The sequence below is a fragment of the Rutilus rutilus genome (genome assembly GCF_951802725.1).
Source record: "Rutilus rutilus genome assembly, chromosome: 1".
NCBI classification, from domain to species: Eukaryota; Metazoa; Chordata; class Actinopteri; order Cypriniformes; family Leuciscidae; genus Rutilus; species Rutilus rutilus.
This window is the reverse complement of record NC_140209.1, coordinates 16,913,639-16,941,597: the sequence shown is the minus strand read 5'-3', so window position 1 is coordinate 16,941,597 and position 27,959 is coordinate 16,913,639. Positions and strand designations below refer to the sequence as shown.

At 39.2% G+C, this 27,959-nt stretch overlaps 2 protein-coding genes across 8 annotated transcripts in view; one reads left to right on the top strand and one right to left on the bottom strand.

Moving 5' to 3' along the window:
• LOC311291374 (uncharacterized protein) overlaps nucleotides 1-27,959 on the top strand; it is a 668,579-nt gene that overhangs the window by 525,594 nt on the left and 115,026 nt on the right. The window lies entirely within an intron of this gene.
• On the bottom strand, nucleotides 103-25,624 carry LOC311291045 (uncharacterized protein). Of its 7 annotated transcripts, none has more exons than XM_084409891.1 (5): nucleotides 25,538-25,603; nucleotides 24,547-24,805; nucleotides 18,598-18,661; nucleotides 17,460-17,523; nucleotides 103-3,308 (listed from the first exon to the last, which is right to left on the bottom strand). In XM_084409891.1, the coding sequence occupies exons 3-5, from the start codon at nucleotides 18,628-18,630 to the stop codon at nucleotides 1,798-1,800; spliced, it is 1,608 nt and encodes a 535-aa protein (XP_084266017.1). In that variant the 5' UTR covers nucleotides 18,631-18,661; nucleotides 24,547-24,805; nucleotides 25,538-25,603; the 3' UTR covers nucleotides 103-1,797. The 7 variants fall into 7 exon arrangements, with proteins under 7 accessions (XP_084266017.1, XP_084266019.1, XP_084266021.1 ...); XM_084409893.1 differs by lacking the exon at nucleotides 25,538-25,603 and adding an exon at nucleotides 10,620-12,039 and having other exon boundaries at nucleotides 24,547-24,896; XM_084409895.1 differs by lacking the exon at nucleotides 18,598-18,661.

Sequence of the window (27,959 nt, the reverse complement as noted above, 5' to 3'; positions counted from 1 at the left end):
ATATGACAATAACTTTCATATCATTGGATAAGATAAAAAAAAAAATAGTTTAATTGAGAAAATAATTAGCAGATTAATAATTTTTTAAAATAACATACTTCTTTTACGCTTACCTTATATGGGAGTTCACTTTTATTTCCTTTAATGTTAACAATTTAAATGTTTGTCATTAAGTGTTGGAAATTAATTAGTTTAATTTCAGTAAGGCAACTGAGTTTAAAGAGTTGCATGCACAAAAACTGGGAAAACTATACGTATACAAATAGTGAAGAGGTGGCTCATGGAGGCGGACAGAAGGAGTTTCCAGTGAATAAAATTGGCCGCTGAGGGAGAAAAGGGAGGGGCTAAGGGGAAGAAAGGAGGAAAAGTGGAATCTCTTAGTAAAATGGATCCCTGTGAAAACCACATTCTCTCCGTGTTGGCGAGCCTATGTTCATTGCAGGAAAAATAATATATACTGCAATAACCATTCATAGTTACAATGACAATTTGGTTATTTTTGCATGTCTCCAGGGGCTCTCTCTTTATTCCTGTACTCCCTTTGCTGTATTGATTAATCCTAATGTATACAATAAATACAGTTTAATAGAAAAGTGCTTTTCCTTTTATTTATTTCAGGGCCAGTTAAAATATAGAAGGGGCCAGCAAAACTCTGATCTACTGGCCCCGGGGGCCAGTGGGGATTTTTTTTATGTTGAGCCCTGCTCCCACCTCACTCAGCAACTGTCTTCAAGACATTCAAAACTGGATGAACACAAACTTTTTGAAACTTAATGACAATAAGACAGAAGTCCTACTCATCGGCTCCAAATCTACTCTTTCAAAACAGCATAACCTCAATATTACCATAGATGAGATCTCGGTCCCCCTGTCAACTCAAGTCAAAAGCCTTGGTGTCATTCTGGGCAGTTCCCTTTCATTCGAATCCCAGATTAAAGCAATTACCCGGACCTCGTTCTTTCACCTCCGCAATATCTCCAGGCTTAGACCCTCATTGTCACAATCCAGCACTGAAACACTAATTCATGCCCTTGTCACGTCACGTCTGGATTACTGCAACTCCCTTCTCACCGGTCTCCCGTCTAAGCTTATAAATAGACTCCAACTTGTTCAGAACTCTGCTGCTCGAATCCTCACTAGTACCAGAACTTCTGAACACATCACACCTATCTTTATCATTCTACACTGGCTCTCTTGTCCACTACCGTATTGAATTTAAGACCCTCGTCATCACCTACAAAGTACTCCATAATCTCGCACCCAGTTACATTTCTGACCTCCTATCAGGTTATGTCCCAGCACACTCCCTCCGCTCTTCCTCGACTGGCCACCTTGTCACCCCCACATTCCGCCTCTCCACCATGGGGGCCAGGGCCTTCAGTTGCGCTACACCAAGACTTTGGAATGCCCTCCCCTTCCACATTCGACAGGTAGACACAGTCAATTCATTTAAAAAAAAAATGTTAAAGACCTATCTTTTTAAGAAAGCTTTTAATCTTTAAAACCTCTTAGTACTACATCGCCATAGTAACCCTCCAGACACACTTTTTTTACTGCTCTCCGACATTCTCAGCACTTTTCAGATTTGTCTCATTTGTAAAATGTATTTCTATGAAGTTAAATGTATTTTAAAGTATTTCCTTATTTTATGTCCTCCGAAATATGTAAGATGTCCTTGTGTATCTAGAAAGGCGTTCGCCAAATAAAATGTAATATTATTACTATTACCATGATCTCAGACTGTGTTAAAGTGGTTTCTCCACTGCATGGATCTTCATGTGTCGCTTCAGGTGAGTTTTAAAAGAGAAACTCGCACTGATCACACGTGTGCGGCTTCTCTCTGCTGTGGATCCTCTCATGTGTTTTCAGAGATGATGATCGACTGAATCTCTTGTCACAGTGTGAACAATTGTAAGGTTTCTCTCCAGTGTGAATCTTAATGTGTTGATCCAGGTTGCCTTTAATAGCGAAACTGATCCCGCATTGATCACACGTGTGCGGCTTCTCTCCAGTGTGGATCCTCTCGTGTGTTTTCAGAGATGATGAGTGACTGAATCTCTTGTCACAGTGTGAACACTTGTAAGGTTTTTCTCCAGTGTGGATCCTCTTGTGTCTTTTCAGAGATGATAAGTGACTGAATCTCTTGTCACAGTGTGAACACTTGTAAGGTTTTTCTCCAGTGTGGATCCTCATGTGTAGCTTTAGTTGAACTTTACCAGAGAAACTCTTTCCACACTGATCACATGTGTGCGGCTTCTCTCCGCTGTGGATCATCACATGTTTTTTCAGAGTTGATGACTGACTGAATCTCTTATCACAGAGTAAACACTTGTAAGGTTTTTCTCCAGTGTGAACTCTCTGGTGCAGTTTTAAAAAGGCCAATGAAATAAAAGACTTCCCACACTCAAAGCACACATGATCTCTTACACCAGAATGAATTTTCTCATGTCTATGTAAATATGGCAGCTGTGAAAAACTCTTCCCACATATAGAACATGAATGTGGCTTCTCCTTCGTATGAACTATCAGGTGTCTCTTCAGGGCTAATGCCCAAATAAACGTTTTCCCGCACTGATCACATGTGAACAGCTTCTCTCCGGTGTGTATATTCCTGTGCCCTTTAAGTTGTGCCAATTGTCTGAAACTCTTCCCGCATTGATCACATGTGAACGGTCTTTCTCCAGTGTGGATCCTCATGTGAACTTTAAGATTTTCTCTGTGTGAGAAACTCTTCCCACACTGAGTGCATGTGAACAGTTTCTCTCCAGTACGAACTCTCAGGTGAACCTTTAGTTGTCGTTTGCTTGAGAATCTCTTTTCACAGCAATTACAAGTGAACGGCTTCTCTCCAGTGTGTCTCCTCATGTGAACATTAAGACCTTCTCTGTATGGAAACCTCTTCCCACACTGATCACATGTGAACGGCTTCTCTCCAGTATGACCTCTCATGTGTTTCTTAAGTAGAGATGATCGCAAGAAACTCTTCTCGCATTGATGGCATGCATGTGGCTTCTCTCCAGGATGAACACTCATGTGAAGCTCAAGACTTTGTTTATATGGGAAACTCTTCCCACACTGATTGCATGAGAACGGCTTCTCTCCGGTGTGGATTCTCATGTGAAGCTCAAGACTTTGTTTGCTTAATAAACTCTTTCCACACTGAGTGCAGGTGAAAGATTTATTGGCTCTTCTTTTCTTTAAAAATGTTTTTTTAGTCTTTGAGCGACTCAAAGGTTTTTTCCCAAGTTTAGCATTTTCCTCCTCCACTTCACTCATTTCTTCACTCTCCTCCTTCACTTCCATCAGGTCTGAAATGAAAGGGGGAAAAAGGTAATTTTCGGTAAATCTTTCAGTTATTGAACATTATAGGCACACTAGAACTACAATTTTATTTGAACAATGACACAATTACCTAATGTAATATTAACATTAAAGAATAGCGAATACTGCCATAATTATGGCACCAATTTTTAGATTGCCATTTCATTTATTTTACTAAACTTCTTAAATCATTAAAGGCTGGTCACACTAGACTTTTTCTACCATTGACTTCCATTTATGCCTCGTTTCCACTGAGCGGAGCGGTACGGTACGCAATTATTTGCGTTTCCACTGTCAAAAGTAGTGAATGGTACTAAAAGGTGGAGCTAGACTCACTGCAGAACGTTGACTGGTTGACAGAGAATCGTCACTTTCTCGTGCTACAAGGGGAATGACAACATTAGCACCATTTTTTAATATACAGTTGAAATATACACTCACCTAAAGGATTATTAGGAACACCATACTAATACTGTGTTTGACCCCCTTTCGCCTTCAGAACTGCCTTAATTCTACGTGGCATTGATTCAAGGTGCTGAAAGCATTCTTTAGAAATGTTGGCCCATATTGATAGGATAGCATCTTGCAGTTGATGGAGATTTGTGGGATGCACATCCAGGGCACGAAGCTCCCGTTCCACCACATCCCAAAGATGCTCTATTGGGTTGAGATCTGGTGACTGTGGGGGCCATTTTAGTACAGTGAACTCATTGTCATGTTCAAGAAACCAATTTGAAATGATTCGAGCTTTGTGACATGGTGCATTATCCTGCTGGAAGTAGCCATCAGAGGATGGGTACATGGTGGTCATAAAGGGATGGACATGGTCAGAAACTATGCTCAGATAGGCCGTGGCATTTAAACGATACCCAATTGGCACTAAGGGGCCTAAAGTGTGCCAAGAAAACATCCCCCACACCATTACACCACCACCACCAGCCTGCACAGTGGTAACAAGGCATGATGGATCCATGTTCTCATTCTGTTTACGCCAAATTCTGACTCTACCATCTGAATGTCTCAACAGAAATCGAGACTCATCAGACCAGGCAACATTTTTCCAGTCTTCAACTGTCCAATTTTGGTGAGCTCGTGCAAATTGTAGCCTCTTTTTCCTATTTGTAGTGGAGATGAGTGGTACCCGGTGGGGTCTTCTGCTGTTGTAGCCCATCCGCCTCAAGGTTGTGCGTGTTGTGGCTTCACAAATGCTTTGCTGCATACCTCGGTTGTAACGAGTGGTTATTTCAGTCAAAGTTGCTCTTCTATCAGCTTGAATCAGTCGGCCCATTCTCCTCAGACCTCTAGCATCAACAAGGCATTTTCGCCCACAGGACTGCCGCATACTGGATGTTTTTCCCTTTTCACACCATTCTTTGTAAACCCTAGAAATGGTTGTGCGTGAAAATCCCAGTAACTGAGCAGATTGTGAAATACTCAGACCGGCCTGTCTAGCACCAACAACCATGCCACGCTCAAAATTGCTTAAATCACCTTTCTTTCCCATTCTGACATTCAGTTTGGAGTTCAGGAGATTGTCTTGACCAGGACCACACCCCTAAATGCATTGAAGCAACTGACATGTGATTGGTTGATTAGATAATTGCATTAATGAGAAATTGAACAGGTGTTCCTAATAATCCTTTAGGTGAGTGTACTACTGTTAGCTGAAATATAATAGTTTTTAAAGGTGAGAATGTAGATGTTTAAAGCTCAAATTTGTGGTTTATTTATAAAGATTTATGAAAATTTTATCCAGGTTATGAGATCCAGGCGATCACCGGGCGCTCATGTTCCCCACCTGGAACAGCCTTTCCTCAGCTAGTTGTTCTGACGTTTGCCGCTGACTCTGACATCTCTGTAGTGGTTAAACATAATTTGTCTTGTGTAGACCTAATAGGCAATCTTTGGTCTTGTGAATCTATAATTCGTTCCCTGGCCAATCGAATTGCAGTAATCCAGCCTTGAAGAAATAAATGCATGGATTACTTTTCGAAATTTTTAAAAGAAAGAAATGTCTTTACTTTTGATAGCAGGCGGAGCTGGAAAAAGCAGGATTTCACTAATAAATTTTTCTGCCTATCAAATTTCAGAGATTCATCAAACACCACGCCCAAATTTCTCACCCAGGGCTTTACACGAGAACAAACCACCAAAATTTAGTTTAGGAGCGATAGAGGAATCGGAGGGTACAAATTAGGGGTGTCACGATTCTCCAAATCCTCGATTCGATTAAATTTTCGATTCTAAGGTCACGGTTCGATTCGATACTCGATTTTTACATTTATTTTTTGAACCACAGGTTGCCATGCCATTTGTAGACCAGACTTGCATAATATCTGACCTTTGTTCGCAATGTACCACACAACACTGTCAAATTTAAAACATTTATTAAGAACATAATGTAACAATAACTTATATCTTCAGTCATTTAGAAACTTAAATAACCTGCCATCTAGTTTCTCTTTTGTAACTGCAGTCTTCTACACAGAAGTTGACATTCAAGTTCACAACAAAACAAACAAACAGTTGTTGGTTTAACAGATAAATTATGTTTTGCGCAGCGCCACGTCTTTAAAATTCGAACGCATTATTCTCTATGAGTGTACACACACCAGGCACAACTCAGGACCTTGTTCAAAATCCTGCCGTGCCACAGAGCGTCATTACATAGTTTTAAATTAAATTTACATTTATTTGTCTCAAATCGTCATTATGACTTCACCCTGTGCTGCAATATAGGCTACATTTAGTTTGACAATTTACAGAAATCAGCTGGTTGAGTGAAAATTGCTGATGTTATCGGATTTTCAGGTGATATTCTCAATTCATTCAGTTAACGGACGCTCTAAGATAAAGTGAATTCAGACTGCAGACTAAGCAACGCATTTAATTGTAGAGTAGCCTACAATAATAACATAGTACAGACATGATCTTAATTCCATAATGTCCTTAAACATAACAATATTGCAGGCCATAAACTGAGAAAGTGTGCCTCCGGTGTGCGATACATCGAGTTGTCATAGACGCGGTGCAGTGATGCGCTTCTCACCCGGTGTGCGGCCCCCTTTAGAGGAGGTTGACTCGCAACACTTCAACACGCGTGTTTTTTTCCGCTTGACAAGCCGACCGAACGTGACATGGGGGCGTGGCAGCATCGACGATTCCATTTGCAAGAAGGTGTTAGGTGCATGTATCAGGAAGAAAAACATAAAAGGCATGATCTGCTGCCACAGAGAATTTAGCTTATCCATTGCACAAGAACAAGCTCTGTGTATTGCTAAGTTAAATGAACAGAACAAACAATTGCACACTCGAATGTCCTGTCTCACAGACAAGGTGGGCCATAACAAGGCCTCAACCAAATGTGACTCTGAAGACCAACAGTCAGATGAAAGCTATCGTGATTTACAAGCTTCCTTTGAAACAGATGTAGCCATCCAATCATTAACTGATTAGCCTGTAGATTCAGTAAAGGTATCTGGCACTAGGAGAAGATATCAGGGAATTGAGGGAACTGAAAGTGTTCCTCCCTACTCTTCTGTTGTCCAAATACAAACTGTTGCTAAAGCGCTAGGACCTAAAGATATAGAGAGACTATCCCAGAGCTTACCCTCAGCACGGCACGCACACATTTTTCTGAATTTAGAAGAGCATTGATCAGCAAAATGCGTCTCTACGACATGTCGTTGGCAGAAGTCACACAGCGTATGTCACAAATTCTAACTGAATCTGAATTCAACAGTTTTGAGTCTGCTGTTACTTCTGAACTACAACATGCCAGTAAAGGTGATTTGAGAGAAGGTGTTTTGAAAGTGTTAAAGAACATTGTTGGACCAAAAGTGGACTGGTGAAAGATCACTAGGTGTGTACAGAAGAAGGATGAAACTGTTAGTGAGTATACTAAAAGATTTTGTCAGTCAGCTACAGCATACAGTGAGATAGCTGACACTTCAGAGAAGGTGCTAGATGATAATGGCCCCCTAGTTCGCACATGATTTGATGGTCTTTTGTCAGAGCATAGAAAGGCATTGCCTTTCTTAGACTTCACATGGTCCACTAGAACTCTACAAAACAACTTGGAGAGTTTAGCTACTTGGGAAAGAGACTATGATGACAAGGCAATAGTAAAAATTGCAGCAGCATCCTTTAAGGTCAACACAGAGAATCAACAGAAACGCAAATGTCCTAAGAGAGAGGGCAGTTGTTATTACTGTGGTAAGCATGGACATTGGAGAAAATAGTGTAGGAAAAACAAAAAGAACTTTAGAGAAGTTAGCGATGTTACTCAGCTTCTACTCAGTCTGCTTGCTACTCTGAAGCAGCCCCTCCCCTCGTCATTAAACTCATGGGGCAGCTTGTTGAGGTGTTAACCATTTGTGCTGGGAGTGCTTAATTTCCCCAATAACTTACAACAAAGATGAAAATCTTATTTTTGTTTAATAGAACAAAAGTAAAGTGACTGTTTCAGTCTTCCTTTGGGAGACACTGGTTAAGTAGACTCACAGCCTTAAATGTCATGCTACAGCAGTAATGGTGTTAGGTCAGACTGTAAATGTAAAATGCCCTCATGCAGTGTCCGCACTAAAGAATCAAGCAAAAGTCACTTCCCGTTGGGGCACTTCTGTCACCTCCTTCCGTTGGGGAAATTGGTTAACTACCCTCACAGCCACGAACATTGCTTTACAGCGTGCACCAGTCACAAACCCATCCTCATGTACGATGTCTGCAATGACTGAAGTTGTGTTAGAGGATGAAGGAAAAATGACTCACGATTGTGTTATGCTTACATATACACCTACGAGTAAAGTAAAAGAAACTCCCTTAGAGAATTCAGAATTTGAGTTGTTTGTTGATGGTTCAGCTCAAGTCATAGAAGGTAACAGACGAGCAGGTTATGCAGTAACTTCCACCACTGAAGTGGTAGTTTCAGGCCGTCTTCCAAATCATTTTTCAGCTCAAGCTGCAGAACTAGTAGACTTAATTGTGAAAACCTCACAAAGGCAGTACAGAGTGCCAAAGAGAGAGTTGATTCTTGTTGGCAGACTCCACCAGAAGGTGGACACACAATCATCCCAGGTCAATGGGTCATGATAAAGTCATTCAGAAACAAGCCATTAGAGCCTAAGCGGCACGGACCACATCAAGTGATGTTGATTACAGCAGCTGCAGTATTTTGTCAGGGAAGGAAAACCTGGACTCATGTGTCACACTGTAAAGTAGTTCCCCCACCTACAGGAATAGGATAGGACACGGACCAGTGAGGAGCCCAAGAAAGAACCGAATGCAACAGGCTTCGGGGGCCAACCCTGCGGTGAAGACTCCCTCATAGACCTTCCCATCCACTAGTCCATCCTTACCTCACTGTTCTTTAGGTGTCGCAGGAATTAAGAAATAGGGAAAGAAGGAACAACAATAGCAGACTCAGAAGAGGATACAACCCTAGTGTTTGAACAAATACTACTCTATCTGTCTTTTGTTTTCTTTCTTACTCTGTGCAGATACCACTTGATGGCTGTCCCGAGACCCATATGCACCAACCTCCTCACCTGCGTATGAAGTCACAACCTCAAGAAAACAACTAGACCCACAGCCAAGCCAACTATCACAAAAGAAAAAGAAAAAAATACACAACGCAGAGACTCACATACAGGAACTTCAGTCATCCAGCAACATAATCAAGATTGTCGTACTACTAACCATCATGGACATCGCACAAAGTGTAGACTCCAGAAACAACATATTCTTAGAGCTGATGAATATGTCGAAAAACGTCTTGTTTGCTGGAACGTTTGCATGCCACACCCGCCTTTAGTAGGAGCAGGAATCCCATGGGTGACACACCCCATCTACATTAACAAAATTCAGCTTCTACCACGAACAAAGAAGATGGCTGCATTCTAGGACTTGTGCACAAACATGGTGGTCAAGAACTCTTGGATCATTAATCCCGTCGTATGGTGTCATGCAGGCCCTTGATCAAGTCAGAAGCTTATTGAATTCTGTACAGAAATTACAAGATATTCTTGATCTTTCAGCAAAATTACACCAGATGACTGAAGATAATTCTTCATGGTTCGGAAACTTGTTAGGTAAACCCTGGCTGTGGATCAAGGAAATAGCAATTCTGCTGTTGTTTCTCCTACTGGCGTACTATCTATGCATCCACAATATCAAGTGTTTCATTCAACAAATGACTCGCGCCTCTCACGAGAAAATTACAGGTAAGACTATTACCCGTAAGAACTTCATGGACCCTAATTGCATGTTTGTTTCTGTGTCAGCATGCAATTACAGAAAATCAACACAGAGCATGTGCTATGTGCCTGTAACGATCACAAGTTACAAGGATGAACTTTTAAGTGTCTAAATTTGTATTTTGTGAGAGTTATTAAAACTCTCAAAAGGGGAAATTGTATTACACATTTATTAAATGTTTAATTTAGGTTCCAATACAATAGTATATAAACTGAGAAAGTTTAGTAGACTGAATTTAGCATTTGAGGCATAGATGATGATATTCAAACAAGATTAAGTCAAGCAATCCAGGTGTCTGACATTAACCTTTTGTCTTTTGTCTTTATGCACCTCCTGAACAGTGTCATTGTCCCAAGTTAAGCTATGATAATGTGAAGGTATGGGTGATACTGTCAGGCTGATTGGATCATTTGAATGACACTGTTATGCTGATGAGATCAGGAAATCTCTGTAAACAAGCTGACTCATGTAGGCTACTTCATGTACATGCCCCCTTTATGTAAACCCCTCCCCCTTGGAATGTATATAAACCACAATGTATACTATTTGAGTTAGACTTGACTTGGATGACTACAGCAACGCACAGCGAGTCCTCAATAAAGAGTAACTTCTGCTTGAAAGATATCCCAACGTCTCCTGGTCTCTGCTTTGACGAAGGAAAAGTTTCCAACACTGGCCATAAAGCCTCAGAATCTGAATTGAAAACAACGTTTATAAGCAAACACATTTACAAAAAATAATGCCCATAACAGGTTTGAATATTAAAGGCAGCCTAATGTTCGTTCGAATATCATTATTTTTTTAAATATTCAAATTATATTAGAATAACAAAGTTCGGCGTCAAAGCCCTTATCTGAACTGACTAATTAGATATTTCTTCTGGTTGAACACGAGTTAATAAATACCAAATCAATCAACAAAGTGTCCTGTGCTCACCACACACAGGTTATAGGTGGAGAGGAGAGATTTGGCTATAGAGTGATGTGTGGCTAACTTACACAGAAGAGACTTTAATGCTCAGCACATAAAGATGAACTACATACTGTGATCTCAGACTGTGTTGATGTGGTTTCTCCACTGTATGGATCTTCATGTGTAGCTTCAGGTGAGTTTTAAAAGAGAAACTTGTCCCGCACTGATCACACGTGTGCGGCTTCTCTTTGCTGTGGATCCTCTCATGCTTTTTCAAATCTGCTGACTGAATGAATCTCTTGTCGCAGTGTGAACACTTGTAAGGTTTTTCTCCAGTGTGAATCCTCTCATGAATTTTCAGATGTGCTAACTGACTGAATCTCTTGTCACAGTGTGAACACTTGTAAGGTTTTTCTCCAGAGTGAATTCCTTCATGTGCTTTAAGATTTGCAGACTGATTGAATCTCTTGTCACAGTGTGAACACTTGTAAGGTTTTTCTCCAGTGTGAATTCTCTGGTGCAGTTTCAAACAGTTTGCTGTAGTAAAAGTCTTCTCACACTCAAAACACACATACTCTCTCACACCAGTGTGAATTTTCTGATGTGCATGTAAATATGGCAGTCGTGAAAAACTCTTTCCACACACAGTACATGAATGTGGCTTCTCCTTCGTATGAACTGTCAGGTGTTTCTTCAGGACTGATGCACAGATAAATGTTTTGCCGCACTGATCACATGTGAACGGCTTCAGTCCGGTGTGGATCCTCATGTGAATCTTAAGACTTTGTTTGTATGGGAAACTCTTTTCACATTGATCACACATGAATGGCTTCTCTCCAGTGTGGATCCTCATGTGTACTTTAAGGTGGTCTGGTTGACTGAAACTCTTCCCACACTGATAGCATACATGCGGCTTCTCTCCAGTGTGAACTCTCATGTGAAGCTGTAAATGTTGCCGCAGTGAAAAACTCTTTCCACACACAGAACATGAATGTGTCTTCTCCTTCGTATGAACTGCCATGTGTGTCTTCAGCTCTGATGCCCTAAGAAAAGTGCTGCTGCACTGATCACATGAGAACGGCTTCTCTCCGGTGTGGATCCTCATGTGACGCTCAAGACTTTGTTTGTATGGGAAACTCTTTTCACATTGATCACATGTGAACGGCTTCTCTCTGTTGTGGATTCTCATGTGTAATTTAATCGTTTCTGATCGGGTGAAACTCTTCCCACATTGATGGCACACATGCGGCTTCTCTCCAGTGTGGATCATCATGTGTCGCTCAAGATTTTGTTTGTTTGTGAAACTCTTCCCACATTGATCACATGAGAATGGCTTCTCTCTGGTGTGGATTCTCATGTGACATTCTATACTTTGTTTGGTTGTAAAGCTCTTTACACACTGAGTGCAGGTGAAAGATTTCTGGGCTCTTCTTTTCTTTAAAAATGTCTTTTTAGTCTTTGAGCGACTCAAAGGCTTTTCTCCAGGTTTGACATGATGTTCCTCCTCCACTTCACTCAGTTCTTCACTCTCCTCCTTCACTTCCATCAGGTCTGACATGAAAGAAATGTATTCAATTAAATTTTTAGTACATCGAAATAATTCAAAGAGAAATATAAAGTGAAAGGACATGAAAGTGAGCCCTGATGTAATAGTAGAAAGTAGACAACTGTTATAACATTATGATAATTTGATGCCTTTTTATAAATTGATATGTCCTTGAAACTTCCCATGAATGAGGTAAATTTATCTTCCAGTTATTATTTTTAAAACATTAGACACAAATCCCATGTTTCTTTAGCAAGAAATATTAAATATATTTGATAAATGACTCAATTATTTAACATGATATTAACACTAAAATATACAATACTGCTATGTTTTGACACCAACTTTGAGATTGATATTTATTTGACTAAAAACGTTTGATTATTAATGGCCGTTCACACTAGACTTTTCCTTCCACTGACTTCCATTCATACGCATGTGAAAGTGGGACACCAGAAACACAAGCTCAAGTGAATAAACGTGTGAGAAATACAAGTGGATTGTTTATTTTTTAATTTTGAATTATTATTATTTGTTATATGTTAAATTTATGTTTGTAAAAAAAGCTGCCAGAGTGTGACGTCATTTCACGACCGTTGCAGTGTCTGTAGAAACACACATGCTCAAAGTGTAGAGTGGCCTCGGCTTTAACTAGTTTTAAATTAATAAATTTAAGCATAAAATTAGCATTAACTGTGTTCTACATGTTTCACTCAACCCTGTTACTCCTGACATGATTTTCCTCCTTTTAAAAACAGAGCATTTCTTAAAACTGTGACACTCAGGAAGTGACATCATCTGGGCTCTTTCTGCAGCATGATGGGAGGACAAGAAAATAATCTCAATCCATTGTACAGTGTTGATCACATTCATCAACCCTGTTACCAAAATTACTGTAAGAAGAATCTCTATACCAACTGATAATGGGAGTGTCATTAAGTGGGGTTAAAACACCTGTTCTGTGTGTGTGTGTTCACATGGAAGAATGGGTGAGTGCTGGAGCACATATTTTGTTGACCGTGCAAACCTATACAAATAAAACAACATGCAAGCTTAAAGGATAAACGTGTCACATTAGTTATTCCTGCACTAAGCTCCTTAGCGGTTTTTGGATTGTTTTTATGTGCCGCTACAAGTTAGTCAACAAAATTGTTTATTGGTGAACGCATCGACTTTGGATTCAAGGAAGAGGCCCTCATGCTTTGACTGGACGGAAAGGAAGCGCAGCGCTGGTTGACGGAGATTTGCCCTGCTCTCGCTTGTTTTAATCAGAAGGATTATTGCACATTGGACTTTCAAAGCAACAATACCAACATCTTTGGATATGTTTGCTGCTAACAATCATTGCACAATTGGATGTTCAAAGCAACAGGACCAACGTCTTCGAATAGGTTTGATGCTGTTGAACCGGTAGGACATTGGTTTGTTACATCTTTGCTTGTGTTCGCGGAATGATTTGAAATGGTTTTGCAGTTTGTTTACGATTGAAAGTTCTATACCAGCCATCAAAGAAGAACTCATGCTGAAAAATGAGAACATTGCAGCTGTACAGTCTGAACTTGAAACTTTGGTGCAAACTTTTAAAGAGACAGTCAAGCTTCATGATTCAGTGATCCCATTATTGCCTAGTGATTAACAAATCAAACAAAATGAGTGGTTCTCGAGCATTTATAAACACAGTGATGCATTTATAAAAGAGACAAAGCAATGGATAAATGGAATTTAGATGTCAAGTGATGATAACCAGGATCAACAGTCGAAAACAGTTGAATGCCCTTCGAATGATTCAAAACAACAGACTATGTCTCAAATTTCCATGCATAATCAAGATGATATAAACCCAAGTGACAGTGTTTCTAATGTTGGAAGTAAAGGATCAAGTCAACGTAGCTCTGCCACAAGACGTTCAACTATATTAACAACTTATTCGGCCCGCATTAAGGCAGAGGCTGATATTGCAGCTTTGTTGGTACGTCAACATTTAATGAAGGAAAAACATGCAATTGAAGAAAAGGAACAGAATTTAAGGAAACAGAAAGAGGATTTTGAGTTGCGAATGGAGATTGCTGAAACTATGGCTAAAGTGAAAGTGCTTAAATGTTCTAGTGTGCATTGTGTTAAAAGTGATGACTCATCGGTCTGATGGAATGAATTCCTACTTTGATAGAGGACAACAGGCAACAGAGACACTCAACGCTGATGCAAATTCATTTACTCCTAGAGTTGAGACGCAACAAATTGTTTCTTCTAAGGATGGTGGCAATGCAGGTGGCCAAGGCAAACAAGGGGAATGTTTCTCAGACAATTTATTCCCAGAACATCTCAAAATTAAGTAAAACAACTCCGAGTGGTTACGTGAATGCCGGTCCAGGAAATACCGATCAAGTTCTCCATATTATGGATAAACATCTTTACTGATTCAACAACAGTGTTTGTCATCTTTGCCTAAAAGGGAAATTCAAGTGTTTGATGGAAACCCTCTGCAATATCATACCTTTATGAAATCCTTTGAAAGCGATGTGGAGCGTAAAACTGAAACTGAACAGTATACCAGAGGACATCCAAAAGAGATTATAAAAAGTTGCCAGCATATGCCTGCCGACCGTGGGTATTTAAGGGCCAAAGGTTTACTACAAGAGCATTTTGGTGACCAGTATATAATTGCATCTACCTATATGGAAAAGGCTCTTTCATGGGTGTTACGTCCCTTTTTTGGTTTTTGATAGGGGTAAGGGAGTATAACATTTAAATAAAGATGTGCGTATAACTTATGAAGGACCGGGCAATAAAAGGAAAAAAAATCTCCGCTCAAAAGTATTTATTTTACAGACCCAAAAGTGAAAGAATGAAGAGAAATTAATATTTACAATATTTAAAAACAATGAGAAAAATGTCAATTAACAACACTAAATAAAAACAAAGGTGGGAAGGCGAGCTCGAGAGATGCCAAATGAAATAAATAAATAAAACAGGACAAACTAGCTAGAAAATGAATGCAACTAAACTAACTACCAAACGAAAAATGTAGAAAAGAAAAGTCTTCGGTGTCAAGACGCCCTAACAAAACTACACTAACTACAATATAACAAAAACTTACAGGGTGTGGCACTCTCCTAAACTAGTGTGTCTAATACAATTCAAAATTGTCCTACGTGGTGCGCAATGTATGTCGCGCGACTTACTAACCTGCTCCCTCCTTCCCAGCCTCACATGCACCGTGATGACTGAACAAGGATGAACAGTAAAACAAACAAAAAACACTTCACAACCACTATGACAATTGATTAATGCAAACGATAGACACACAGAAAACAACAGCGAGCCAAACAAATGCAAATGTCAAAGTGAGCCAAAAAGCTGGGGCAAATATGATAAGCAATAAGCAAATATCAAAAGTGAAGATGTAAGTGCTTTACGGGATTATAGTCTGTTCCTAAGAAGCTGTTGTAACTCCATGGAAGATATTCAGTATTTTCATGAGTTGGATACGCCCTCTAATATGTTTACTGTAGTGAAGAAACTACCATACAAATAGAGGGAAAAATGGAAATCTGAAGTCTGTGAATTGCAGGAAGCTGTCAATCAGCAGCCATATCACCCTGTAGCCCAAGAATGGTTGCCCACTGAAGCTAAGCAGGGCTGAGCCTGGTTAGTACATGGATGGGAGACCTCCTGGGAAAACCAGGTTGCTGCTGGAAGAGGTGTTAGTGAGGCCAGCAGGGGGTGCTCACCCTGTGGTCTGTGTGGGTCCTAATGCCCCAGTATAGTGACGGGGACACTATACTGCCAAAAGAGCACCGTCCTTCGAATGAGACGTTAAACCGAGGTCCTGACTCTCTGTGGTCATTAAAAATCCCAGGATGTCCTTCGAAAAAGAGTAGGTGTAACCCCGGCATCCTGGCCGAAAAATTTGCCCCTTGGCCTCTGTCTATCATGGCCCCCTAATCATCCCCATATACTGATTGGCTTCATTGCTCTGTCTCCTCTCCACCAGTAAGCTGGTGTGTGGTGGGCGTTCTGGCGCAATATGGCTGCCATCGCATCATCCAAGTGGATGCTGCACATTGGTGGTGGTTGAGGAGATTCCCCCCTCTATGTAAAGCGCTTTGAGGGCTCAGAAAAAGCACTATATAAATGTAACGAATTAATTATTATTATAATCAAAGAGCTACCTTTAGCGACATTGGTAACTTTGTTGAAAGACAAGTAAAAATAATGACTGATCCAGTTTTCAGAGACATACAGGATGGTCCAGCATTAACAGGAGGTAAATTGTTGAACAAAGACAAGTCTCAGTCTTATCTTAAATCTAAAAGAAGCAGTTTGCTACTACCGTCACAGCAATGGAAAATAAATCAGAAATTGGAACCAACAAAAAGGAAATTGTTTCACCCACCAACAAGAGCTGTTTGTTTTGTAGATGTGGACATGTTCTAGAATTGTGCCCTCTATTGGAAAAGAGGGGTCATGGTGAGAAGATTGCATTCTTAAAAGAAAATGGCGTTTGGTTTGGCTGTATGTGCACAGGGCACATCAGTAAAGATTGTACAAATTGCCTTTCGTGTCAAGTGTGTAATCTTAAGCACCCAAGTATACATCACATCTACCCAAGAGAAAAGGAGACAGATTTAAAACCTGTCAGGAGACAAACGGACGCTGTAATGAGCAGTGCTCTGCAATCTGTTGAGTCCAGTGGATTTATTGGGGCTGGTGAATTTGAATGTAAACTTTCCATAGTTCCTGTGCAAGTGAAATCTAAAGGAAATAAATCTGTGATTACTTACGCTTTTCTGGATCAAGGTAGCACTGCAGTATTTTGTACACCTAAACTGATGTACAGACTTGGTCTTTCGGTTAGACTAATATTCTCTTGCGTACTATGGGACAGGAGAAAGTCGTAACTACCCATGTCGTTTCTGGATTAGAGGTGGCTGGTTTGAATAAAGATGCATTTTGGGAGTTGCCTGATGCCTATACACAAAATACTATGCCTGTGCATAGTGGAAACATCCCAAGACAAAGGATGTGCAGGGATGGCCACATCTGAAGCATGTGACTTTACCTGAAATTGACTCTGAGGTTGAACTGCTTATAGGAATCAATGCCCCAAGGGTTATGGAGCCAATTCAAGTGATCTGCAGTGTCAATAATGGACCATATGCAATTCAAACCAGTTTGGGATGGACAGTAAATGGTCCACTAAGAGGAGATGGTGGTGACCAGTCTACCTGTGGGTAATCTGATGTTACAGTTAACAGGATTTCAGTTTCAAACTTGGGAGAGCTTTGGCAACAATAACTCAAGGTTGACTTTCCTGAGTGTAACAAAAACGAACAATTTGGGTTTTCAAGAGAAGATCACAAATTCATTGAGATGGTAACAGACTCATTAAAGCTTTTAGATGGTCATTATTCTATTGGCTTACCTTTGAGGAAGAAAAATGTTGTACGCCAGACAACAGGACAATTGCTGAACAGCGTGCTCTGAACCTAAAGAAAAGGATGAAAAAGGACGTTTTACTTCATTCTGAATATTCTGTTTTCATGAAAGACCTAATTTCTAAAGGTTATGCAGAGAGAGTGCCAACTGAGGAATTAGGACATAGTGACGGTACATACCCCATCACGGTGTCCATCACCCACGAAAAGGAAAGCTTTGGGTTGTATTTGATTGTGGTGCTTCATTTCGAGGGATATCTTTGAATACCGAACTGTTACAGGGTCCAGACCTCACCAATTCACTGATTGGAGTAATAACCAGATTCAGGAAGGAATGAGTTGTGATCACAGCAGATATCAAAGCTATGTTTCATCAGGTAAGGGTACCAAAAGATGATGCAGATATGCTGAGATTTCTTTGGTGGCCTGATGGTGACCTTACTCGAAACATGGTTAAGCATCGTATGGTTGTGCATCTCTTTGGAGCTACTTCATCACCCAGTTGTGCAAATTTTGCCCTCAGAAGGTGTGCTGAAGATAACAAAGACTTCAGCAAGGAAGTAATTGATGCAATTTTGCATTGTTTTTATGTGGATGAAAACAGAAAAAGGCTCTTTCTCTGTATCATGATCTTGTTGCATGGACGAAAACCAACAAAGACAACATTTAAAAGAGGAAATGGAGAAAATCAAGGCACAATGTGGCAGAAGTAAGCTTTCTGTGGCAGAGCTAAAGAAAGCTGAATTAGAGGTAATTCGTTACTGCCAAAGAAAAAGATACTCTGATGAACTCTCAAGCTTGCAAAAGGGAAAAAATGTGAAAAAGAACAGTCACATTTATAAGCTCAATCCTATCCTTGAAGAGAGTGTTTTAAGAGTTGGCGGACATTTGAGTAGGGCGGTTATGCCTGAAGAGACAAAACATCCCGCTATACTTGCTAAGGATTTTCACATCCCAGACATCATTCTTAAACATATACATCAAGAGGTGGGTCATGGTGGTCGAAACTATATGCTATCAAGGTTGCATCAGAGGTACTGGATACCTGGTGCCAGTGTAGCCATAAGGAAGATATTGTCCAAGTGTGTGATCCGCAAGCGTTTGCAAGCAGCTATTCAAACCTACCTCTGAATAGAGTTTCTCCAGATAAACCTCCATTTACGTACGTCGGAGTTGACTGCTTTGGACCCTTTGAAATTAAGAGCAGAAGTATTGTGAAGAGATACAGGGTTATCTTCACATGCCTAGCCATTTGTGCTATTCATATCGAAGTGGTACAATTATTGGATACTGATTCCTTTATTAATGCACTGCGAAGATTAATTGCAAGACGTGGACAAGTTTTGGAAATGCAGTCTGACAATGGTACAAATTTTCTTGTAGTGGAACGTGAAAATGAACACAAGCTGTTGAATGCTGGAACTAGGGCTGCACGATTAATCGCAATTTCCATGTAATCGCACTTAAATCGAGATCGCTTATCGCGATTTTAAAATCGCAAAGGCTGCGATTATTTTTTATGCGCAGTTTGTCATTGATGTACGGCTCTGTAAACGCTGCTCCATCTGAAAGCACTGTGAGTTTGAGTCACTTATAACGTGCATTTGAAAAAAACAACACGAGTCAAATATCTTTCCAAACACGAGAATCATTTATGAACCTCGTTTTAATAACATGCAACATTTAATAACATGCATTTACTCCAAACTCACTTCATAAGGACAGTTGAGCTCCTCCTTCTGCGAGATGATGAGCTTCTGACACAGAATAAGGCAGTCGTGCATTTGTACGTCATGTTTAATCAAAGCGTTTCAATCTTCTGACTATTCAGCTACAGCGACAGGGATTTCCTGTAATGATGCGCCGTTATTGTACTTCTGCGGCGGGGCATATTTAGCGTGTTTGCGTGCGAGCGCCCTCTGGTGTTCAATTGGGGCAGTGTTTACTACCGATCAGCCGCACTCCACTGACAAGCTGCGCTTAAAATAATCGCAGCCTTTGCCAAATCGCGTGCGGTTTTATTGCGATTAATCGTGCAGCCCTAGCTGGAACCAATCTCAGATCAACAACGTGCTCCTGCAGAAGGGAATAAAGTGGATTTTTAATCCCCCAACTGGTTCACATCACGGAGGCGTATGGGTAAGAATGATTAGGTCTGTAAGAAAAGTACTTAACGCCACCTTAAGAACACAAAACCTAGATGAAGAAGGCCTTCATACAGTTCTATGTGAAGCTGAAGCAATTATTAATGGACGTCCTATTACTAAGGAATCTACTGACATCAATGATTTGGAAGCACTGACACCCAATCATTTGCTACTGTTAAAGACTACCCCATCATTGCCACCAGGGATCTTTCAAAAGGAGGATATATATATATATATATATATATATATATATATATATATATAGTGTTTCCCCTAGGTTTACGGGGGGGGGGGGGTTGGTTTGGTGAAAATTGACACAGACGCTATCTATCTATCTCTATCTATCTATCTATCTGTCACATAGTTGACAGGGAGGGTAATGGTTTGTAAAAGTTAAAAAATGTTAACATAAGATATCTCTTTAAAAAAATAAATAAACATATTTAAATCTTTTTAAAATTGACTTTTGCAAATAACCTTTGTTAAATGTATAGAAGTATTTGTTAATATTAATGGACCAGAGCTTAAATAGTTTTATTTTTTAACTAACAACTAAAAAAAGATTTATAAATACGAACCAATATATATATAAATTTTAAATGGGCTTTTTTTATGAGAAGTTTTTATTTCTATGATGCATTTATTGGAGAGAATAATCCTGTCAGACGCACCACTGCTGTGAACGCGCGTTCACGTAAACACAATTTAAACAATGTATTATTCAATACATTACTTCTATATAATTATATATTAAGTTGCTCAAGCAAGTGGTAAAATATTTAACCATGTACTTATATTAAAATCTTTTGTATTTAAATTTTAATACAATAAATCTTGCATGTCACAAAGAACTTGTTTTTCCACCTCCACGAATAAGACGAGTGTTGTTCATTATGTCGCCTTGTTGAGGTAAATTGTAGTTTTCCTTGCTTTAACTCAGTCTTAAAGTGAAAAAAGTAGTAATTAATTAAATAAATTTATGGTGAGATTACTACATTTTATTTAATTAATCGCACTTATGGTGAAATGACTACATTTTCAGGTCAATCGGTGGTGTTCATTTTGACCACGTCCACGAAACATGCGCTGTCACTTTAATTCAGCGTTTGCAGCACAGCAGAAATAGACTCGATGCAGAAACGATCTCTGCACTGCTGTATACGCACCGCAACTGGAACAGATCGATCATCGACGGACTGCATCCTCGTGCAGTGTGAAAGCTCTGTTAACATGGGTACGGAAAAAAAATACTCACCGCAAACGAAATATATGTGAAACGGGCGTTAGACTTGGAGCAGGAGAGCTACTCCGGCTGCTACTCGAGAGCGAGTGTTGCCATCTTCAGTTCAGCGACACATTTCCAGCCGCGCGCTCTCTGTCCGCTAGTGCTCAACTGTATGTGACGCAAGTGTTTGTTTGTGTGTGAGTGTGCACACTCATTGGGATAATTGTAAACACAGACAGAAAAGACATGCCATCGTGGAAATAAGATAAATAACATATTACTTAAGGGCCATTTAGGTTTTTTTTATAAAATAACAAATTGTAATCTGTCGCTATAAAGAAAATCAAATCAAATTTACTTGACCTCCAAGGGGGGCGGGGGGAGCCGTTAGGAGGGCGGGGCGCCCCCCTTATATAATGGTAGGGGAAACACTGATATATATATATATATATATATATATATATATATATATAAGACCTGTTCTGGAAACGATGGACAAAGGAGTACTTGTCTCAATTGCAAGAGCGGCAAAAATGGTCAACTCCATCTCGCAACTTCGTTCCAGGTGATATTGTGCTTTTAGTTGATGACTCAGCACCACGTAATTCATGGATAACTGGAAAAGTGATTCAGACATTTCCAGATAATCAAGGCTTTGTTCGTCAAGTGCGACATAAGACCTAGACAAACTGTTTGATTAGACCAGTGACAAAAATCTGCCTTTTGCAAGAGGTGGATATTTGACATTTTCCTTGAAAGGAAATTTCTTTTTAACACAGACATGGACTTATTACACATATCACATTGACACACCACATATTTCTCACTTCACATCTACTGACACTGTGTTATGGACTTTACAAGGACTCAGTACTGAATTATTGATGTATTGTAAATGTGCAAACATTTATGATTGTTGTAAAGTGTGTGTATATATGTAAGCGCATGTATGTTTTTTGTATTTTTTTTGTATTTTGAGATCTTGTATTTATAAATGTCTCCTATGTGTATTTAATATAATTATTGATTTATAATAATTAGGGTCTGGTATGTAGGAGCCATGTAATTGGAAAGTCATGTGACCAACTGATAATGGGAGTGTCATTAATTAATTGGGTTAAAACACCTGGGCTGCGTTCAGCCCCGACAAAACGTTGCACAACGTTTTTTAAACAGAAACGGTGATGCGTTGAACACACTGTTCTGATGATCAAAAAGCACACGGACCATTTTAATCCGTGTATCATTCGTTCAGTCGTTTTTTTATTTAATATTGAAAGTAGAAAAATGAGAAAACAGTTCCTTTTTCGATTTGAATTTTTTCCAAAAAAACGAAAAACAAGAATTCAGCTTGATTTTTCGTTTTTCGTTCTGAGGTAGAAAAATGTATAAACAGCTGGAATATTCGAATTTTACACGTGGGCGGGAATGAAACGCCCCTTTCCTTTGATTTGTCAGCCGAAGATCAAACTGTCCCGTCATCTGGGCTGCGTTCAGCCCCGACAAAACGTTGCACAGCGTTTTTTAAACAGAAACGGTGATGCGTTGAACACACTGTTCTGATGAAGCAAGAGTTGCAACTATGGCAGCTGAGAAGGCCATTCTTTGTGTTCTTTGTGAAGAATTTTCTGAGCCTGATGAAGTCGGTATAAATATGTGTTTAATACTACAAAATATGCCCGATGTTACAGTTACTGCACTTGCCGCCCAGAACAAAAGAGAACATCCCAATCGAGTGAAGGGATTGCTGAAACTGAAATGGAAGCACACATCTTACCTAATTCAGACTAAAACACATCTATTTAGCCTCACATACTGACTTTATTTGTAGGTCATACTGTTTTAATACCCTGTATTTTCTTTCTCATTTTTAGGAAAAGCACTTAATTACTAGGCCTGTCACGATAACAAATTTTGCTGGACGATAAATTGTCCAAGAAATTATCGCGATAAACGATAATATTGTCGTTCTGAGACCATTTTAATTTAATATAATTATAATGGCATAATAATGCAGGTACACCTTTTCAACGATCTATAAACTTTTATTTCTGAAGAATATTAAACATTGAAAACGGAAAACATTTTAAATATCCAAAAAAATGAACAAAACAACCAAAAACAATAAAAGCAATGGACTCTTAGTGTCTGTTAACAAAATAAATGTCTGTTAATAAATAAAATTGATGTAAACAAAATTGCACTTCAAAAAATATTAACAGGTTACTCCTGTTACTTTGTCCTCCTGTTACTTTGTCAAGTGATTGTGTACTGTAGGGAAGACGGAGACGCGCTTTATTGCGTGTATATGCTACGCACTGAAAATACTTGGTTAGGATTAGGGTTGAGGAGTTTGTGCGTATTACACGCTATAAAGAGCGTATCATATGCACGCGAAAACAATTTTTGGCGTATAAATGGCACGAGAAATAACATTCGTGGTATAGATACGCATTTTCATGTGATCGGGCTCGCTGTCGCAACTCACAACTAGCGTTTTCTCTCTCTCCCGGCAGTCGCCGCAAGCAGTCCCGCCGGCGATTTCCCACACAAAGACCATGTGACTGACAAGCGCCGCGGCGCCGCCTCCCCACACAAAGACCATGCAACTGACAAGAGAGTTCACTCCTATACGCTAAAGAACCGAGAGTGGTCATCCAGTCTCTTTGGTAGAGACTGAGAGAGAGAGACGAGGAAAACAAACAAGCATGCAAATGGAATTATCGCGGCCGGAAAAATTATCGAGCTCATTTTTTTTTATCGTGCGATTAATTGACTTATCGACTATCGCGACAGGCCTATTAATTACCATTGTTTATTTCTATACCAATACACTTGCAATGAAGCTAAAAATATAAACAACTACATCATTATGTTGATATCCTATATTTTTTACAATAAAACTTTCGTCAAACTATCCTCAGTTGTTGTGTATACCGAGCTGCATCGAACACATGTAAATTACTTTCCTTGAACCCATTGTGCGAGTTCACTTTAATACCGCGTGCTTTATATACATGTTGCTGCTGATTGGACTGCAGTTCTGACACACCCACCAAACAAGAGAAAACGTATCTCAAACCCCGTTGCACACCGGTGCACGCCGTTTCCAGGAAACATGACGTCCAACCCGGAAACCGTAGCAAAACGTTGCGCACCGTTTTGAACTTGAACATGCCCCTGTTGTGTGTGTGTGTGTGTGTGTGTGTGTGTGTGTGTGTGTGTTCACATGGAAGAATGGGGTGAGTGCTGGAGCACATATTTTGTTGACCGTGCAAACCTAGCCTAAACAAAATAAAAAAATGAAAGCTTTAAGGATAAACGTGTCACATTAGTTATTCCTGCACTAAGCTCCTTAGCGGTTTTTGGATTGTTTTTATGTGCGGCTACATTTACTGATTATTCCTAAATGTTGAATGTTGAAAATGACTAGAATTCTGGTAACGTTGTTGCAAATTGGGAACCAGATATAAAATAAATGTAAAATAAAACAGTTAAAATAGTATTTAGTTTGACCTGATGTTGACAATCAATAGAAACATTTCTCAAACCTCCCTTTACTGACCATTTGTTGAAGAAAAACCCCAGAACTTTCCGTACCATTTCACAGTTTAACTGTTTATCTAAAAGTGATGAAGTGCTTGAATGTTTCTAACATGAATGTTCTTCAGCATCATGAATGAATGAAGAATAAACACCAACCTCTTTGTTCTTCAGGATCTTCAGTGTGTTTCATTCTGCAGGGTTCTGGATCACTCATGTTCTCACTGTCCTCTTTAATAAACTCAGTCTTTGCAGATTTCAGCTCTTCCTGATGCTCTGATGCTCGTCTTCACTTGTAGCTGATGGGAATTTACAGCATTTATTGGAGAATTGCAGTGGGAGGAGCTTCACTGATGATGTGACTGATGTGGGAGGAGCTTCACTGATGATGTGATTACAGTGGGAGGAGCTGATCTGCCTAAATGAAAAATATAAATGGCTAAATTTGTTTTTATAATAAATGACACTTCTAAGCCTTTGTCTGTCTATCTATCTATTCATTGTACTGTAACTGATGCCAATCATTAATTATTTGCATTACTAATCCTAACATTATTCTGCTTCTTCATTAAAATACAGTTATCTATGAAATAAAGAAACAAATAGCCTATAAATAATTTAAATTCTTCTTAATAAACCACCTCATCTAAATAACTACAGCAGCATAATGTCAATATCTAAAATATATTTTGATTTTCTAGTAACTAGATTTATTGCACTAATGTTATTCAAAACGACATGATCCTAAATAAGTCATCATAAGCTCAATGTGAAGTATTTAGCCGTATCTGTTCCCGTATTTTAACAACGTAAATCACATTTGATCTGCCAAAAATGTCAAAAAGTAGAAATAAAACGGCAGCAGCAAAACTTTGTCTTGACATTCAGTAACAGTTCTCACACAAACATCGAGACAATCACACAAACGAACACAAAATCGCTCAGGTCTGAATGAACTCAACATATTCTCCTCATGCTCGCTGCTGCTGCTCTAAATGTTTATTTCAGTAGGAAGACGCCAGAAAAGACGCACAAGTATCGCTGTGATCGATGAAAACAATACACAAATGAGTCTGCATGTCGCTTTATCAAACTGTATAGTGTGTGATGGAGTGTAAATATGTGAAATACCGCGAGCTGCTCTCCTCACCTCAGAAGACTCGACGCTGAAACTCTTCTTCTTCTCCTTCTTCTTTATTGGCGGCTCGAATTAGCGCCATCTATAGGCCTATGTCACGAAAAAATTGAAGACCGGAAGTACGTCTTTTAGTAGGGATACGGCTCTTCCGGTTAGCTTTTTACAATGGCGGAGTCCGATAGATATAGCTGGACCAAATCTCTCCGCAACCTGCCTGAAGTCACATATGACGATGTGGTTCGGATGGTAAATGAAAACTTTCAAGTGGAAAAGCGTGAAAGCTGAGGAATGGCTGTCTACGTCCTGACGCAGAGCAACCCGGTACACTACAACAACAGCGGCGGGCTGTTCGTCAGTAAGGTAAACGTTTCTATGGTAACAGGGAGTTGGACCAATCAGCAGACGTTGCTGCTACGCTTAGGATTGTGGGTAGTGTAGTTTTTTTTTCATAAGATCGCGGATAAAACATGTTTTTCTTAAAACAGGGTTGATTTCATACGAACTTATAGCTTCTACAGGAGCAAAAACATTCGTTTCACAACCTCATAGCTCGTGGTCAGTCTACCTCGGATGGTTTAGACATTATGGCTGATAATCTAAATCCTTATGGAGAAATACTGTTGACCGGAAGTTCTGAATCCCTACTCCGCGTTCCGGAAGCAGGAAGTGTGACATAGGCCTATTGTGGGTTTTGGATCAGAGGCTAACTCCTTTTTTGAGATGGGTCTGTCTGCGGACCTGCGGAATGCAAAAGAGGGGCGTAACTTGAAGTTGTCCAAATCACACAGAACCACACGATATATCAAATTCAAAACGAGATGTTGTCGGCAAGATGCATAGGCAAGATGCCAGCTCGTATAGAGACATTTAGTAGTGTCGTAAGTTTACCACATTATTAGATTACCCTTTGACTTTATGAATACACATAAATGACAGCTTAATGATTTTTGAATATTTTTTGTGCATTTATTTAAAGACAGCATAAACCATTTTTTTTTTTTGTTGCGTAACTGGTGTTACCTTACTACCTTGCCAATATATTAAAGGTTTTTATGAAATATTATTTCATTTTTTTTAGCACATGTAGTCAGAGTTACAGAAAAATGATAATAATGCAACAAATAAGGAGATTGTTTTATTTATTTTAATCAGGTTTGTTAAAAGTATGTTGAATGATGTTAGTTCATTATTTGCTATAATGATGAAAGTATTTGAAAACCAGTTAAAATCAAGTAATGATGCAATCCTTTAAATCTTAACTTTTGAGTGAATGCAGAATTAAATGGATGTAAAATTATTATCATGTCACATGTGATATTTTATTTAATGTGACAGAAAAAAAAGACAGTAACACCAGTGACACACAATGAATCACCAGTGGTGGCATGCGATCTGCGTTGTCTTCATTTGAACAAGAAAGTCCAAATGATGTATTACAATACACTAGTTGACCCAAATCGTCCAGGGACTTTTGTGGATAATTGCAATGACATACATAAGACCAAAGATCATTATTCTTCAATAATAATAATAATAATAATAATAATAATATAATCCTAATAATAAGAAGAATTATTCTTCAACTATAATTAAGTTGATGATACTTAATTGTTACATTTGGCATTCAATCTAAATGAATAGCTTTAAATAAAGTTCATCTATAAATGGGAGTCAGTATGACAGTAACACCAGTGACAATTTTCATGAAAAATTCATGTTGTCAATCATGGTATACTAACTAAATTAAGTAGTTTAATCCATTTGTATTCTAGATTTTTACAATTCCCTAACAATAAAGTAGGTCATACCAGTGAGTTCAACTAAAAGCTTCATATGAAATCATGAGATAAATGAGAAAATGTCTGATAACTGAAAAGAGACAGTGGATCTACCATGGGCTTTTCTTCATATTCAGGAAATTGGAAGAAGGAAATCAAGTGATGTCATCAGTGTGATTTTTATTTCAAAATAAGAGCTTTTTTTGTTAAACGGTAACACCAGTGACACAAGTCCAGGGGACCACTATACTTTCATTATAAATTTTCTAATATTTATTCTGCATTTTGTTTTGTTTTTATGTCATTTACATAATAGTTTTAACATAATAGTTTTACATAATAGTTCTACGTCACAATGCTTCCATCTCCATGAACGCGCGTCGACCGCCACCGGAAGCCAGTTATTTTCGTTTATAAAGTTTTAAATATGTTAATTTTTACGACAAAACGGCACGGATTACCCTCGGAAGGCCTTCGTTTATCCCCCCTGAAGCCGGATGGATTACTTTTGTGAAGGATGCATGCACATTTTCGGTCTTGAAGCAGCTGGACCCCATTGCTTCACATTATAACCACTGAAAGATCTAAGACATTTTCTAAAATAACTGAAAATGTGTTCGTCTGAAAAAAGATTGACATATGCATCTCGAACGGCT

What these genes read in the sequence shown, in the direction of transcription:
- LOC311291045 (XM_084409891.1), bottom strand. Translation starts at nt 18,630, where the DNA reads ATGGAGGTTTATCTGGAGAAACTCTATTCAGAG. An exon ending in TGGAGAAACTCTATTCAGAG is followed by an intron (nt 17,524 to 18,597) that starts GTAGGTTTGAAT and finishes CCTTTTCTTTAG; the next exon opens with GTTCAGAGCACGCTGTTCAG. An exon ending in AACATTTTTCTTCCTCAAAG is followed by an intron (nt 3,309 to 17,459) that starts GTAAGCCAATAG and finishes CTTTCATTTCAG; the next exon opens with ACCTGATGGAAGTGAAGGAG.